Source organism: Triturus cristatus, chromosome 5_2 (assembly GCF_964204655.1).
Source record: "Triturus cristatus chromosome 5_2, aTriCri1.1, whole genome shotgun sequence".
NCBI lineage: Eukaryota > Metazoa > Chordata > Amphibia > Caudata > Salamandridae > Triturus > Triturus cristatus.
The window spans coordinates 1,097,372,785-1,097,389,656 of NC_140588.1; the positions used below are offsets into that span (position 1 = coordinate 1,097,372,785).

Sequence of the window (16,872 nt, forward strand, 5' to 3'; positions counted from 1 at the left end):
CTATTCAGATAACGGCCAGCCGTTCTCATCCGAACTGATGAAACATGTTTCACTTTTGCTAGGATATCAGTGGAAGTTTCATTGTGTCCGACACCCCGAGGCAGCAGGTCTCGTGGAACGACATAATCAAACTTTGAAAATCAGATTGTCCAAAATATGTAGAGAGAAAGGTGTTGATTGGGTAGTAGCTTTACCAGTTGCACTCTTTTACATGAGAATGGTAGCACACTCTCGAACAGGGCTATCCCCTTATGAGGTGATCTTTGGAAGACCACCGAATATGTGGGGGACGCCTATACCCCGTAAAATAACTGATGTTGACTGTAATATGCTGACAGATTACCTGGCTTCCTTGATGTCTGCACTACAATCTTGTCGTTCACAGGTAGCTGCAGCCTTTCCTGACAACACTGAGGTGAAACCCCATGACGTAGTTCCGGGGGACCTAGTGCTGGTGAGGAACTTTGACCGAAAGACCCAGCTGGATCCTAGGTGGAAGTCGCCACAACTAGTCTTGCTTACCACAAGGACAGCCGTGAAGATCGAAGGCAGAAAAGGCTGGGTACATTCAAGTCATATCAAGAAATTTCATGGACTACCATCGGATGTAAATACCACACCTTGTGTGTCTTCACCCATTGACTCAAAGCTCCCTTTGGTTGAACCCAGTAGCCAGGAACAATATAAATTAAAACTCAGGTCTAATAAGTCAGACAATTTGATTGTTTAAGTCCTCTCCAAGGTGAAGCGGTTGAATTTGTCTCTGACATGTATCCCTTAGACCTGAATAGAGGAAAAACCCGAAAAATGTTGAAACGACATGCGTACTGTAAATCACTGCGTAGTCATTGTATAGTGACGTTATTAATTTTGTTTTTCTTGAGTCTTATAATAATTACTGCAAGTATATTGTTGCACATATATTATCCTATTTCTAAACATGTCTATAATGTTACTGCTGAACATTCTTTTAGTGACCTACCCCCGCATGAATTGTCCTATAGATTTGCGCTGCGCAATAACACTTTCATTAGTATGTTACATCATTCCCATCAGACTAGTAATGCTACCAATTGTTGGATATGTGGCCGACTCCCTCCCTATCAGAATTATAAAGGAGTTCTGCCCCTCTTTCCATATCCGTTTACACATAATGGCTCCTGTGGAGCTTGGTTTAGTTTAATCAATTCCTTAGATTCAAACACAGCAGTTTATCAAGACAATTGGGTATGGGGAAATCTGAACTTAGTTTTACTCAAAGTCTGCTACCCTGACAAGGAGGGTTGTCCCAAAAGAACAGGAACTGATCTAGAAAATGAAGTATATGGATTAGGTAATTTTACACTTAATCTCATGATTCTGAATGTCGAATCCGAAGTTGCACCAATTTTGCCTGCCATGTCAGTGTTCCCAGCTAAGGGTGAATTGTGTGTAAGAAAGAATGGTTCCATACATATGGGCCATAGTAAATGCACTACTGTAATAGAATTCAGTGATCAAGGCAAGTCTTCATTTAGAGCTTCTCGCCATTCCTACTTCATATGTGGTCAGACTGCATATATGCGTCTGCCTCTAGATTGGGATGGTACCTGTTACATTGCATTCCTTTTGCCTCCTGTTTTCCTAGCTCCTCCAGACTACCACAGAAATATTCATTTAGTACACAATAGAGAACGGAGAGATCTCCCAATTGTCGATTACACTGAGACGGCATGGGAAAAGTATGTAGATTTTAATAAAGGCCTCTTTCCCTATATAGGTACAGTTACCAATAGTAAGCTAATACGTAGATTAACTAGGACTCTTGAAGCTGTAGTGAATGAAACTATTGCCGCCCTAGACAACTTGACAGAGGAGCAGTCTGCGATGAGGATTGTTGTTCTTCAAAATCGCCTTGTCCTTGACGTCATCCTGGCCGATAGGGGTGGAGCTTGTAGGGTCATCGGATCAAGCTGCTGCGTATTCATACCAGAAAATTCGCCATCTGTATATAAAGCTATAACTCGCCTTCATAAGATTGTGAGCCAGATACACCAGAATCCAGGCACTTGGACTTGGTCCGGGTGGTTTTGGAGCGTGTTATCAGCCTGGGGATGGAGAGTTCTATCCTTCCTAGGTATTGGCCTTCTTATACTATTCAGTTGCTGCTTATGCCTGCAATGTGGACCAGCGATTTGTGGTCTGTGTGCCACATCGTGTATTCCACATCAAGGTTTTCATTCAAGATCCCGAAAGAAGAAAGAAGAACAAATGATGCTAGATGAACAGATCAATGGATTAATGAAGATTGATATCTCTTGAAGGGCAAGTAGGGGACAAGGAGGGAATGTGGAAATATGGATTTTTATGATCAGTTATGTCCCCTATCTTGGACCCCAACGGTTCCCTGTGCATGTTATAAGTACATGTATGTTCCCTCCAGTTCCAGTTATGAAGACGCAAATACATGTGCGTCCACCGTCAACATGTCCTCTTTCAGATCCGCCATGAATGGGCTGGATATTCGATTCCTAAGTACAAAAGGCCACCGACTTTATATGGCTCAGTTACTCCATTTTGCAGTTCAGGCGAGTAGGCCCTGATTCTGCCATCAAGCCTTTTCCTTGCTTTCTGCCTCTGACAGCTTCAGCTTGAGCTCGCATCTGTATCCATGAACTTTGTCCTACTCCCTGTGCGGCTAACGGTGCCTGACTCGGCCGGTCTGCCTGCCTGCCAAAAACTGTATTTCACCTTCAAGTTATCTGCTTCGTTCCTCAGCCGATGCATTCCTGTCTAGTAGTTTAGGTAAACATTTCCTTCAGCTACTGAGCAAAGGGCCCGGCTTCTCTGTCTTCATGCAAGTAATTCATAGCCCTGTTGCCATGGAAAGATTTCTGCCCCTTGCATCTCATGTAGACACTTAGACACTTGTGCACGCACACACAGTCAGTATAGAATAGATTTTGTCCAAGAAGACCTTCCTTTGTGGATAACATAAGTTCTCTAAACATAGGATGTTAGATATGATTTGGGATTAGGTTGACTTGACCCCCCAGACTTCTTGTCTCCACATGTAGAGCTAAATGTCAAGTCCCCTTCACCCCCTAGTTGCACGTCAATCACACGTCATGCTGCTGCGCGCGCATCTCTGCCAAGTATTTCTGCTGACATTGCGAAATTATCTCATAGACCCACCCATATGTGACATCACAACCAATAACGTTTCTTTGTTACTCCCAATTACGCCTCTTCCAGTTACGCATGTGAGATGTTATCTTTGCTATCAATTGTTACGCCTCTTACATTGGTTTCATTGTAATGTATGTTCTATAAAAATGATTCCTTGTCAATAAAGTATTGTACTTCACTTCCTGAACCCCCGTGGTGATGGAACTTGAGGTCGACAATTCGAATTGTTCGTTGGAATAAAGCCCATTCCGAAACCTCTTATACCACGGATTCTGCCTCTTATTTTTCTGAGCTATTTTTATTAAGATTCCGTATCAAATTCAGTTTCCGGTAATTAAATTATTTACCACAAAATCACCAGAGCAATACGCAATAAATCTCTGCCTGTAATTCCTATTTGCACACAGAGTCATGTTTTCACATTAGTCACAACACGAAATTTCTTTGCCATTTTGAAAGCACACTTACTACTCTTTTTTTTGGCAAGTGATAATCACTTTTACAGACTGACACATTATGAATCCACTTTTCAGATTCTTAAAAAAGCACATGTCCAAACTGCTTTTTCAGACCACCACCATGTGTAACCTGGGTGACTGCCTACACTCAAGCAAGGGCCAGCAGCCTTAGTGATGCTGTATGTATTTGCATTACTGACTGAAACCTCAAACCCCACTCGCTTGTGAATACTGTGCATGATTCCACATGGTAAGCAGCTGGGTGTGTGCTAAGAGTCTGCTTCTGCTCCAAAAAATGGCTCCCCCTTTCCATCTAATGCAACTGTGAAATCACTAGAGCAATACGCAATAAATCTCTGCCTGTAATTCCTATTTGCACACAGAGTCATGTTTTCACATTAGTCACAACACGAAATTTCTTTGCCATTTTGAAAGCACACTTACTACTCTTTTTTTTGGCAAGTGATAATCACTTTTACAGACTGACACATTATGAATCCACTTTTCAGATTCTTAAAAAAGCACATGTCCAAACTGCTTTTTCAGACCACCACCATGTGTAACCTGGGTGACTGCCTACACTCCAGCAAGGGCCAGCAGCCTTACTGATGCTGTATGTATTTGCATTACTGACTGCAACCTCAAACCCCACTCGCTTGTGAATACTGTGCATGATTCCACAGGGTAAGCAGCTGGGTGTGTGCTAAGAGTCTGCTTCTGCACCAAAAAATGGCTCCCCCTTTCCATCTAATGCAACTGTGAAATCACCAGAGCAATACGCAATAAATCTCTGCCTGTAATTCCTATTTGCACACAGAGTCATGCTTTCACATTAGTCACAAAACGAAATTTCTTTGCCAATTTGAAAGCACACTTACTACTCTTTTTTTTGGCAAGTAATAATCACTTTTACAGACTGACACATTATGAATCCACTTTTCAGATTCTTAAAAAAGCACATTTCCAAACTGCTTTTTCAGACCACCACCATGTGTAACCTGGGTGACTGCCTACACTCCAGCAAGGGCAACCAGCCTTAGTGATGCTGTATGTATTTGCATTACTGACTGAAACCTCAAACCCCACTCGCTTGTGAATACTGTGCATGATTCCACAGGGTAAGCAGCTGGGTGTGTGCTAAGAGTCTGCTTCCTCACCAAAAAATGGCTCCCCCTTTCCATCTAATGCAACTGTAAAATCACCAGAGCAATACGCAATAAATCTCTGCCTGTAATTCCTATATGCACACAGAGTCATGTTTTCACATTAGTCACAAAACGAAATTTCTTTGCCATTTTGAAAGCACACTTACTACTCTTTTTTTTGGCAAGTGATAAACACTTTTACAGACTGACACATTATGAATCCACTTTTCAGATTCTTAAAAAAGCACATGTCCAAACTGCTTTTTCAGACCACCACCATGTGTAACCTGGGTGACTGCCTACACTCCAGCAAGGGCAACCAGCCTTAGTGATGCTGAATGTATTTGCATTACTGACTGAAACCTCAAACCCCACTCGCTTGTGAATACTGTGCATGATTCCACAGGGTAAGCAGCTGGGTGTGTGCTAAGAGTCTGCTTCTGCACCAAAAAATGGCTCCCCCTTTCCATCTAATGCAACTGTGAAATCACCAGAGCAATACGCAATAAATCTCTGCCTGTAATTCCTATATGCACACAGAGTCATGTTTTCACATTAGTCACAAAACGAAATTTCTTTGCCATTTTTGAAAGCACACTTACTACTCTTTTTTTTGGCAAGTGATAAACACTTTTACAGACTGACACATTATGAATCCACTTTTCAGATTCTTAAAAAAGCACATGTCCAAACTGCTTTTTCAGACCACCACCATGTGTAACCTGGGTGACTGCCTACACTCCAGCAAGGGCAACCAGCCTTAGTGATGCTGAATGTATTTGCATTACTGAGTCCAACCTCAAACCCGTAAAGTATTCTTTATTTTTACCAGTACACCTTAATTTATCGTGAAAACATAGCCCATATTATTTTACATGTTCCTCACATTTAAATGTCTCCCAAAACAGAAAATAATAAACACAACTTCAACAAAAGGAATTCCATTTCTATTATTAATTTCTTAATTTACCATATACATCCCCTCTCAAACTCTAAACTCACCTTTAAAATTAGTTAGCTGTGAAAGAAATGTGGCACTCAAACAGCAGATTATCAGAGCCAGGATCTCTGTTCTTTACACCTCTCTCCTCTCAGCAGAACCAGATAATGGCAAACTTTCCCTCCTTTTTCCACACATATACATGTTAATTTCAAATCTCAGTGCTTCCCCCTTTTTTTCAAATGTAATCACACATTTCTATTGGTTGAAAACCAACCCTTTTCCAAAAGTACCCTTCCCCCAACTTGACTTCTGCCTAGTACTCTTCCCCCAACTTGAATTCTGCCTGCTACCATAGCAACAGCTCATGGAACACTGCTGTGTGGAGTTAGGTCAGAAGTTCGCCACACAATGTTTCATTTCCAAAGAGCAGGAGTGCTTGACTTTTCAAACCTAACAGCAAATCCATAGTACTGTTCTTTGGTAACACATGTTTCTGAACCAATACAAAACATGCTTCTATTAATTTACACATACAGCCTAGTTTTTATTCTAGAATGGTATGAAACAGCCAATCAGTTCTTTTTTTTATGAAAAAAATATGTATGCCTCCATTTCCAAACTGTCTTTCATTTCTTTTTACCATTCTACTGAATTACACCTCCTGAGTGCATCCAGTTCTCCTTTGAACATGTTCACAGTGTGGATTGTAGGGCACAGCTATGTCTTCTGGAGTGAAAAGTATGCAGAGAAAACAGGTATGGTGAGAGACCTTGCTTTGCCAAATGTAGACATTAAATGGATTGGTCAGAGAGGGTTAAAGTGGCACCAATTGATGCCATTGGTGAAATCCTTCATGCAAATCCAACACCCTGACCTCATAATAGTGCACTGTGGTGGCAATGACCTAGGCACTTTGACTGGGGTAGGTCTGGAAATGCTTATGAAGGACACCTTTGCACAACTGTTTTCACTTTTCCCTAAAACTGCCTTTGTGTTTTCTAACATATGCCAAAGGCAAAAATGGAACTGGTCCAATCATTTCTGTCCGCAAATTGACAAAGCAAGAAAGCACGTCAACAAATCTGTTTCTGCTTTCCTCCGTGACTATGGTATGGGATCCATTTACCACAACAACTTGCGTTATGACATGCAAGACATTTATAGAGGAGATGGTGTGCACTTCAATGATGAAGGGAACAGAGTCTTCCTCTTGAACCTTAGACTCTGCATCGGTACTTACTTGTAGGTACCACTAAAAAATCACTTCATAAACACAACGGCTCTTTTTAGAGCCCCCTAATATCTAAACTCTTAAATCTGCATTTCATTACTTTTTTTTTTTTACCGTACGCGTACGTTGATGTTTACCGTACGCGTACCCCGCGATTTTTTTTAAAATCAATAAATGTTTTCTTTGTACTTTTCTGTCCTTCTTTGACCCCCTTACAAATGTTAGGGGGTCTGTAACTCTCCTCCTTGCCCCCTTTTCAAGATATCACTCGTTTTTTTCTGAGTGAAACACACGAAATGGCGGCCGCCGCTTCCTGGTTTCGAACGATTCGAATGTTTACTAAGATCTAAGAGCCAATCAGAATCGCGCTCGCGCACGCCACCGTACGCGTACGGTAAGCGTACCGTAAGCGCACCGTAAGCTGGCTCAGATATATATATTGATTTAAAGGCTATTTTCTCATATTCTACTGAACATATTTACACCAAACCTACAAAAGGCACTTCCTTGACCTGGGGACTACCTCTCTGCCAAATTTCATTAAATTCTGTTCAGCCGTTCGGGCTGTAGCCCTGTCTAAAGGTCCTATGGAAAAATGCATGGGAAAAACGCGTTTTGGGACCCCCCTTTTATCTCAGCCCCCGCTTGACGAATCCCCCCGAGACTTTCAGGGTAGGAGCGGAGCGTAGCGCCCCACCTATTTTGAAAAATTTGCGAGGATTCGTCGACCGGCACCAAAGTTATTCAAAATAGAATGTTGCGGATTTCCTATGGAAACGTGGTCCTAACTATAACTACCTACTGGCGACCGCCAGTAGGTAATATATATATATATATATATATATATATATATATATATTATATATATATATATATATATATATATATATGTGCCAACATGAGCCACAAGGCCTGTGATGCTGACTTACATTAATTCCTGCAAGTAACCAGGCCTGCATTGCTGGCTAACACTCTGTTCTGAAGGTCACACAATCTGCATTGCAGACATACAATACAATCAGAGAATGTTCACAACACATTAATTAATGGCATTTATTAAAGCCTACAAGTCACACATTGATTGTTGATATATATTATTAATGTCCATGGGTCACACCTGCACTGTTGACAGGTATCAATGCATATTAATCAGACTTGATTGTTGACAAATGTTAATATCTGCAAGTAAGGCCTGCCTTGCTAACATATGTTAATGTATATTACTAATTCTTCTATTGTTGACCAATATTAATGCCTACAAATCACACCTGCATTACTGACATATATTGATGCTTACAAGCCACGCCTGGATTGATGATACATAGGTCACGCCTGCATGGCTGACATACATTGATGCCTACAAGCACACCTGGATTGATGATATATAGGTCACGCCGGCATGGCTGACATACATTGATGCCTACAAACCACGCCTGGAGTGATGATATATAGGTCACGCCTGCAGGGATCACATACATTGATGCCTACAAGCCACGCCTGGATTGATGATATGTAGGTCACGCCTGCATGGCTGACATACATTGATGCCTACAAGCCACGCCTGGATTGATGATATATAGGTCACACCTGCATGCCTGACATACATTGATGCCTACAAGCCACGCCTGGATTGATGATATATAGGTCACGCCTGCATGGCTGACATACATTGATGCCTACAAGCCACGCATGGGGTGATGATATATAAGTCATACCTGCATTTTTGATATATAATAAAGTCCATCAGATACATTTACACTGCAGCCATTGTGACATACATATGCCAGCATGATGTACAATATCTGCCATACACACCTATATTAAGTCCCACAAAACTGCATTCCTGTGAGATTCACAACATCTGCACCAGATATTAATGCTTCTAGGAGCCATAATGCCTGCTTTGCTGACACTGATCTCTGATTTCCAGAGGCCGCAAATACCTTAAAGGAGTTGACGTTGTATGCAGAGATGGGTCCACGGTGTACGCCCCTTTCACTGGCACTATAAGCAACCATGGCATGTGCTACGGTGATGAGGGGGACAGCCCTGGGAGTGAAGGATTTACCTTCATCGGCTCAGGTAAGTGAGTCCAAGCAGAGGGCCTTGCGCTGCAGCGCACAGCGTAGAGGTGGGTGGCTTGAAGTAGGTGCACAGTCATCAGTTGATGAATGTTGGTGAGGTTAAGCCTCTTGGGGTATTCATGCTGGTATCAGTCAATCATTCAATCAGGTTTCTTGTATGGTGCTAGTACTCACCCGTTAGGGTCTCGAGGCACGGGGGGAATCAGCGGTTCAGTTGAAGAGCAGATCTTGAGGTTCTTCCTGATTTGAGGCAGCGACGGTGATTGAACTTTGAAACAATAATAGACCCTCAAGAATGCCTTGGCAAAAAGGCCACCCATTGCTAAGCGTAGCTGCAAGCATACGCTGTTGTGTTTCGAATGCAGTTTGCTTTCTTTTTTCCACTCTTTTATTGGATCTTGCATATGTTGTTGAGTTTGTGTGTTTTCTGTGCTTGTGTTAGAGGGTGAAGGAAGGATGAGTCAGTGAATTGATGAATGGATGCATGAGTAAATGTATGACAACTTACGGAGATATTGGCGAACGGGTTACCTCTTCACAACGGTGATGTATATCCCGTCCGTCGAAATATAAATCCCACAGGATATAATGAGATTTATATTTCGGTGGACGGGATATCTGTCACCGATGTGAAGGAGTAACACGTCTGCCGAGATCTAAATCAGCCATTACCTATGATGGGGCAGCCCAGTGTCCCTCAGAACATGCGTAGATACGACAATTGCTACAATGTGTTCTGTCGGGTCAAACAAGTGCTTAGTAACAAAGATATTAATCACGAGTAATCCCTTAAAGTCAAGACACATCCAAAAAGAGCACATAGTTAATATGTTATTATTTATATATGCATTCAACGTCTCATGGAATATATAGCTGTTGTACAGTTAAATCACAGGACAAAAACTCAAAAAGGACTAAAAAAAAACAGTGTGGTGGTGTTACATATAGCTTTACAACGAATGACTAATACAAGAATCCAGACAGAAAACAGAAAATGTTTGGACAGACAGTCCTTATATTGCATGTAGAGTTCAATTAGCACCCAGTGATTTCCTGAGAAAGATCTGCCCACTGCGCTCTATTTGACACAGAGGAGCCTTGAGCAGGAGTTTGTTTTTGCTTCTGAAACATCCTGAAAATGTCTGCTTCTGCAGTAGGTATTTGGGAATGTCTAGTAGGGGGGGTCTAGTATGCATGCCATGCTGTTTTTAGCAAGCCGGTCTTCCATAGGCGACTGATGATGCTGGTCGGCTGCTGCGGCTGGCACTACTTTAAGTGGGTCGGATGCTTCATAGGGACTTCAGAACGGCGAGCACACCAAGAGCTGAGCAGGCTTTTCCCTGGGTGATGTCCGTGTCTCCAAGAGTAGAACCTAGACTGCTCTACTGGCGGTCTTTGGCTGCTGTCAGAGGGATCAACTCTTGAGGGAGTTGACTTTGAGAAGCCTTTGTTCCATCCATTCTTGAATATGACTCAACTGGACAGCACATTCTTAACGGCTTCGGTTGTATGATGGAACCACGCATGCAATAACCGCGCATGCCTGTGAAATTCGGCAGTTACAACGCGGGTACTGTTTTCACGCATTACTTTCACCACGGAGGATGTTACAACAAATATTGCTTTACCGCGCATGCCTTTACAACAAATTAATTGTAAAGGCATGAATGGTAAAGGCAAATGTGTGATAAAGGTTACAACTTGTGATTACAGCACGGGTACCCTTACCACGCATTACTTTTCAACCCAAAGACCACAATTCCACACACTCTTCCCAACTTCCAACTCATATCTTGAAACCCTTACCCAGCCCTGACCCTAAAACTGGCACCTGCCATGGCCCCTCCCACGCATTTAACCCTAAAAATGCCCCAAACCCAGCCTTGAACCCCAAGACCAGCATCCACTGCGGCCCCTCTCCAGTGTCCAGATCCAAAGCCTTTTCCTTACTCCTAAGCCGTATACACTACTCCTTCCCTCTCTCCCAGCCCTGAAAACCATCCCGCCCTGAGCCCTAAAAGCCAGCCCTGAAAACAACCCAGGCCCCAATCCTGAGCCATAAAACGCATACCTTCAGCTCCCCAAACCCACACCTGGACAGCCTTTACAAATCTACTGCCGGTCTCAATCCTAGCTCTGAGCCCTAAAACACTTGTATATGGTACCCATCCACCATCACCACAGTTGACCCCATGCCAGCCTTCGACAGGAAAAATGTGTTCTGAAAACATGGCCGAATTCCGCCTTTTCCTCCACCCAGACCAAAACAGGAACAACCCCAAATCTTCTCTTACCATAACATCTAAAACGGGCCCATTGGATAGCATTGAAATCTGGCACCACCTCACCAAGCTGTGTCCCGATCCCATCACTGGAACGACTTTTACCCCAAACACCTCCCACCCCCCGCATATTCGCTCCAAAGGCGGTTCTGATGGGCAGGTCTTTTTTTTATACATCCTAATGGCCGAGTCTAGAGCGCTGACGTGCAGACACTGATGATGGCTCGGATTACATTTAAAGGCGTACGTGGTAAGGCATACTCATGGTAGCGGTAGTCACGTTGTAAGTGCCGCATCGTACATGTATTGCATGGTAGTGGCCATGTTGGAATGGCTGCTTCCCAATTGCTTCAGATGTGTCCAGTGTAAGGTACCGGTGCGATGGGTGCCAAGATCATGGAGTTCCTAGGGCTTCCTCTTACAAATTCAGGGGGGGGGTAGCAGCTGGCCTGGATCCCTGAGGGACTCAGCAAGGCATCCTACTGTTTTTGAGTAGGAGCTGATATTTGTACCTGTTGATTTAGATGGGATTGGTCTGAGTCACACCTAGGCACAGTGATGTCAACGCCTGTTCTTGCGGGTCCCCGCGGCTCTGAATCGCTGCAGGGTTCATTCAAGGAGCCCAAGTACTAGTTGTGCAAACTATGCAAGACCTCATACATCCGGCAGGTCAAACCTGCTGAAATGTGTTGGGGATTCATGCCGGGTTAAAGCCACGACATGCTGATTATGGTGCAGGTAGCAACAGAACCTACGTTGCACACTATGTTTGAGAAAAGTATAGAATAGAAGCTATTTACCGCACCCAATATATTACAAACCCTTAAGGGTTGAATTTTATTGTTAGAAATACATATCACATCTCACAATATACAAACGAACGGGGTATCGGGTAAAGACAGATTGCACCAAATCCTTTTGGTCAGGTCAAAAAGTATCAAAACACTTAGGGTGCCTGGGATTCTGAGGTTAAATACCCCTAAACCTCCTTAGGGCCAAAAGAACCTATGCCTTTCAAACAATTCACTTTGATCCAGCACTCCTTAAAATTACTTCATAATCGTAAAATATGATTGTCCATAAGGTAGGTGTTATTTCAAAAAAATTGTTCTTTCTTTATTGGGTCCTTTCTTTCTTCACAAATAGAAAAGGTACATACAACGTAGCCAATGTAGCCGACGCGTTTCGTCCAAAAGGACTTCTTCAGGGCAATTAGAGTTGGTTTTAGATATGAGACGGATGGCTTCCTATTCTCCTCCAACTCGAGAAAATTAGTGAGTCTTCTTCTAATATGCCGGACTAGATCACGCACCTTTATTGTCTTATTAGGCTTGAGTTTCTTCTCGTTATGATAATTAATCACCATATGTAAAAATCCCTAGAGAGATCCACAAGTCAATTTTCATTTTCGTGAATTGCACCAAGTTGGCTATCCTGATTGTTCTGCGTTTAAATGTTCTAATAATGTTGTGGTTTCTTATTCTTCAATTGTAATTCACCCTTATACGGTTTACATCTGTGGATTCAAAGATTCAGGAGCCGATTCCCTCCATAGCCAGGTCCATGCATGGACCTGGCTATGGTGATCATAGTTAATTGTTTGACATATCACATCTCACACTGGGGTTCTTTTCATCAAGGCCATAGTGTCAGCAGCAGTGGTGAACATTATTGTTAAGTCCAATAGGATGAGTAGATGGGGTTGGCCATTATCAAAGGTTTTCAGAATTCAACAATACCCATGAAGGTTGCCTAGTTGGTGGTATGTCTGACCCCTGGCTGGCACACAGCCAGCATGAAGTAGGTCACACATTTGTCCATGACTTTTGAGTAGACCTGAGACAGGACTGGAGAGTGCCTTAAACAGCCCGTCCTCAAGGATTCATCAGGGGTTCACTTTTACCAATGACCTGACTTCTATTTCTTCTTTACTCTTCCTCTCTTTTTTTATCTTTCCAGGATTCTGTTTCAAGATCTTCAACGTAAAGCCGGATGTCCACGATGGCCCCGTCATGAAGGGATGCCGCCTGGGCACCATGCTGCCCATGCAAGAACAGTATCCACGGATAACCTCACACATCCACATGCAGAAATGCGACCTCTCGGACCCTACCGGCCTCCTCTAATAGGTGGACCTATGATGGCATTAGTCTGACTCCCTCTCTCCCTCGCTCTCTCTCTCTCCCTCTCTCTCTATCCCCCTCTCGCTCGCTTGCTCTCTCTCCCTCTCTCTCTATCCCCCTCTCGCTCGCTCTCTCTCTCTCCCTCTCTCTCTATCCCCCTCTCGCTCGCTCTCTCTCTCTTTCTCCGTCCTCTCTCTCTCTCTCTCTCTCTCTCTCCCTCTACCCTTTCTCTCGCCCTCTCCCTCTCACTCTCTGACCTCTCTCTCTCTCTCTCCCTCTCCCTCTCTGACCTCTCTCTCTCTCTCTCTCTCCCTCTCTCTCTCCCGCTTTCTCTCTCTCTCTGGCCTCTCTCAGGCCTCTCTCTCTCTCTGGCCTCTCTCTCTCCCCTCCCCCCTCTCTCTCTCTCTCTCTCCCTCTCCATCTCCCTCTATCTCTCTCTCCCCCCTCTGTCTCTCTCTCCCTCTACTCTCTCTCGTGCTCTCTCTATCTCTCACTAGCGGCCTCTCTCTCTCTATACCCTCTCTCTCTCCCTCTCCCTCTCACTCTCAAACCTCTCCCTCTCTCTCTCCCCCCCCCCTCTCTCTCTCTCTCTCCCTCTCCATCTCCCTCTATCTCTCTCTCCCCCCCCTCTCTCTCTCCCTCTACCCTTTCTCTCGCCCTCTCCCTCTCACTCTCTGACCTCTCTCTCTCTCTCTCTCTCTCCCTCTACTCTCTCTCGTGCTCTCTCTATCTCTCACTAGCGGCCTCTCTCTCTCTCTCTCTCTCTCTCTCATTTCTCTCTTTCTCTTTCTCTCTCCCTCTCTCTCTCCCTCTCCCTCCCTCTCTGACCTCTCTCTTTCCCACTCCCTCTCTTTCTCTCCCTCTCTCTCTCTGTGGCCTCTCTCTGGCCTCTCTCTCCCCTTCTCTCTCTCTCCCTCTCCATCTCCCTTTATCTCTCCCCCCCTCTCTCTCTCTCCCTCTACTCTCTCTCGTGCTCTCTCTATCTCTTACTAGCGGCCTCTCTCTCTCTCTCTCATTTCTCACTTTCTCTTTCTCTCTCCCTTTCTCTCTCCCTCTCCCTCCCTCTCTGACCTCTCTCTTTCCCACTCCCTCTCTTTCTCTCCCTCTCTCTCTCTGTGGCCTCTCTCTGGCCTCTCTCTCCCCTTCTCTCTCTCTCCCTCTCCATCTCCCTTTATCTCTCCCCCCCTCTCTCTCTCTCCCTCTACTCTCTCTCGTGCTCTCTCTATCTCTTACTAGCGGCCTCTCTCTCTCTCTCTCTCTCTCATTTCTCGCTTTCTCTTTCTCTCTCACTCTCTCTCACTATCTCTCTCTCTGCCTATGCGAGGGGTCAATTTCTAGAGGCTGCGTTTAACTCCCAAATTAGGCTGCAGGGCTCCACATTCCTAGCCTGCATTAGGGCCTGTGGTGCCTTTGCTGCGCTCCTGGTAAGAATGACCAAATTTACACTTAAGTTTCTCAGCTATGAACACAGGCGCAGTGCACACAGGCTCAGTGCACACAGGCAGCACAGCTGCCCACACACACGCTTATCTCAGGTCTGCACTGTATTTCCTCCCATAAATGTGGACCGGTGTTTGGACACCGGGGTTGCACACTTTGCCCCAGATTTACCAGCCTTGCATCGAAGGGAGAACGAGAGAATGTGCCATATCTACGAACATGTGCTCATGTACCCTCTCACCCAGCGCAGCCGCACTTCTGGTCACCACGCACCTGCACACACAGCCTTGTGCCATTGTAGAAGGGCGTGTGGGGTTTGTAGGGCATCATTCCAGTACAAAGACTATGCTTTAAAACTTTTCTCACTCACGCCCGACGGTATAAATAAAGGGGCGCGAGACCGCTCGAGGTCTTCGGCCCACACAGTAACCCCATGCTGTCGTGTCCTTATTTATCCCATGCCCCTAGGCCTCCCCTACCCCCACGTGCCACCAAAGAACTCCACATTGGCGACGAGGGCGGAGCCTACCCGCGCCTCGCCTCTCCGGCACCAACAACTTGCCTGGGGGGGTGCCCGGCGCTCTCCGCAGAGGCGGAACAAGGAGGACCTCGCCGCGCGCGTCCTCACGCTGGAAAGCAGCTGGCGCTCTGCAGGTGAGCTCGTGGCTGGCTCTAGCTCTGCCGGGGAAGGCCCCGAAGGCAGTGTGCAGCAGAGGCGTCCTCAGCGGTGCCTGAGGGGGAGTGAGACGACTGAAGCCAGTCTAAGACAAAAAAAAAAAGGAAGGACACCGGCAGGTCTCGCCTACGCGCAGCATCCAAGGGGGAGAGAGACCAGTAAAGCACATTCCAAGTAAAAATACCCGGCAGGTCTCGCCTCCGCGCAGCATCCAAACGGCGCAGGTCTCGCCCACGCGCAACTCCAGCAGCAGCAGAGGTCTCGCCTGGACGCCTGCCACGCAGCGACGGTCTGGGGGCGCGAGCAGTGAAGGGTGACGAACATGACGACCCCGGGCCCCAGCGGAAGTGGCACGGCGCGGCAGCCTCCGCCGGCAGCCGCCGCGCAGCCCGCGGCCGCCGCGCCTGGACACAGCGCGGTGGCCCCGCTGCCGCCATTCAGCGGATTGTCGGACCCCTCCACGGCGGCAGTGCGGTGGCGGTCCTGGATCGGACGGCTGGAGCACTATTTTGTCGGAGTGCGGGAGACGGACAACACGGTCAAACGATCTCTCCTCATGTGCTACGGGGGTGAAGAGCTGTACGACCTCTTCGAAACTCTGCCGGACCGGGGGAACGACGACGACTATGCGGGCGCCATAAGGGCCCTGAACCGCCATTTTGATCCCCAAACGAACCCGGATTTCGAGTGGTTTAAGCTTCGCCAGGCGCGACAGGAAGAAAACGAAAGCATTGACGTCTTCTATGCACGCCTGCGGAAACTCTCGCTGTCCTGTGTGCTGCCAGACCAGAGGGCAGAGATTCGGGCTCAACTCATACAAGGGTGCAGGTCGGTCCCGTTGCGACGTCTCATCCTGCGGGAGCCAGGCATCACCCTTGAGAACATCCTGGTCCTAGGCCGGTCTCACGAGCTGTCCAATGCTCGGGCGGATGCGATGGAGGCGGCCCTCAATCGGCCGGCGACTGCCCCGAAACCGCCAGTGGTCAAGGAAGAGAGAGTGGACGCGCTGCAGAAGCGACCGAGTCAACAGCGAGGAGCCGCGAGAGCTCCACAGGGCAGCACGTGCGGCAACTGCGGCCTGGGTCACCCACCTGGCGGCCGGTGCGTCGCGATGGGACAGGCATGCCTGAAGTGTGGCCGAGCGAACCACTTTGCGAAGGTCTGCAGAGGTGGCCGAAGGGGGCGCGGTGGTGCATCCGGCCCACGGGGGGCAACGGCGCGTGTACACCAGCTGACCGCGGAGGAATCCGCCGCCCTGCGTGAAAACTCCAAGCCAGAGTTCGATGAAGAGGGAGAAGAAGAGGAAGTCTTCTTCGTGTCGT

The 16,872-nt window shown here is 46.2% G+C and overlaps 1 protein-coding gene across 4 annotated transcripts in view; it reads left to right on the forward strand.

The window, feature by feature from the left end:
- The window catches only part of LOC146829757 (uncharacterized), a 224,399-nt gene that overhangs the window by 196,146 nt on the left and 11,381 nt on the right, over nt 1–16,872 (forward strand). For 3 of the 4 annotated variants that reach the window (XM_085606723.1, XM_085606720.1, XM_085606722.1), the window contains 2 exons: nt 8,876–9,027; nt 13,271–13,989. In XM_085606723.1, coding sequence (XP_085462849.1) covers nt 8,876–9,027; nt 13,271–13,437 — 319 coding nt within the window. In that variant the 3' untranslated portion in view covers nt 13,438–13,989. Of the gene's footprint in view, nt 1–8,875; nt 9,028–13,270; nt 13,990–16,872 lie in introns of those variants that run through there. The other variant, XM_085606721.1, reaches the window with a different exon arrangement.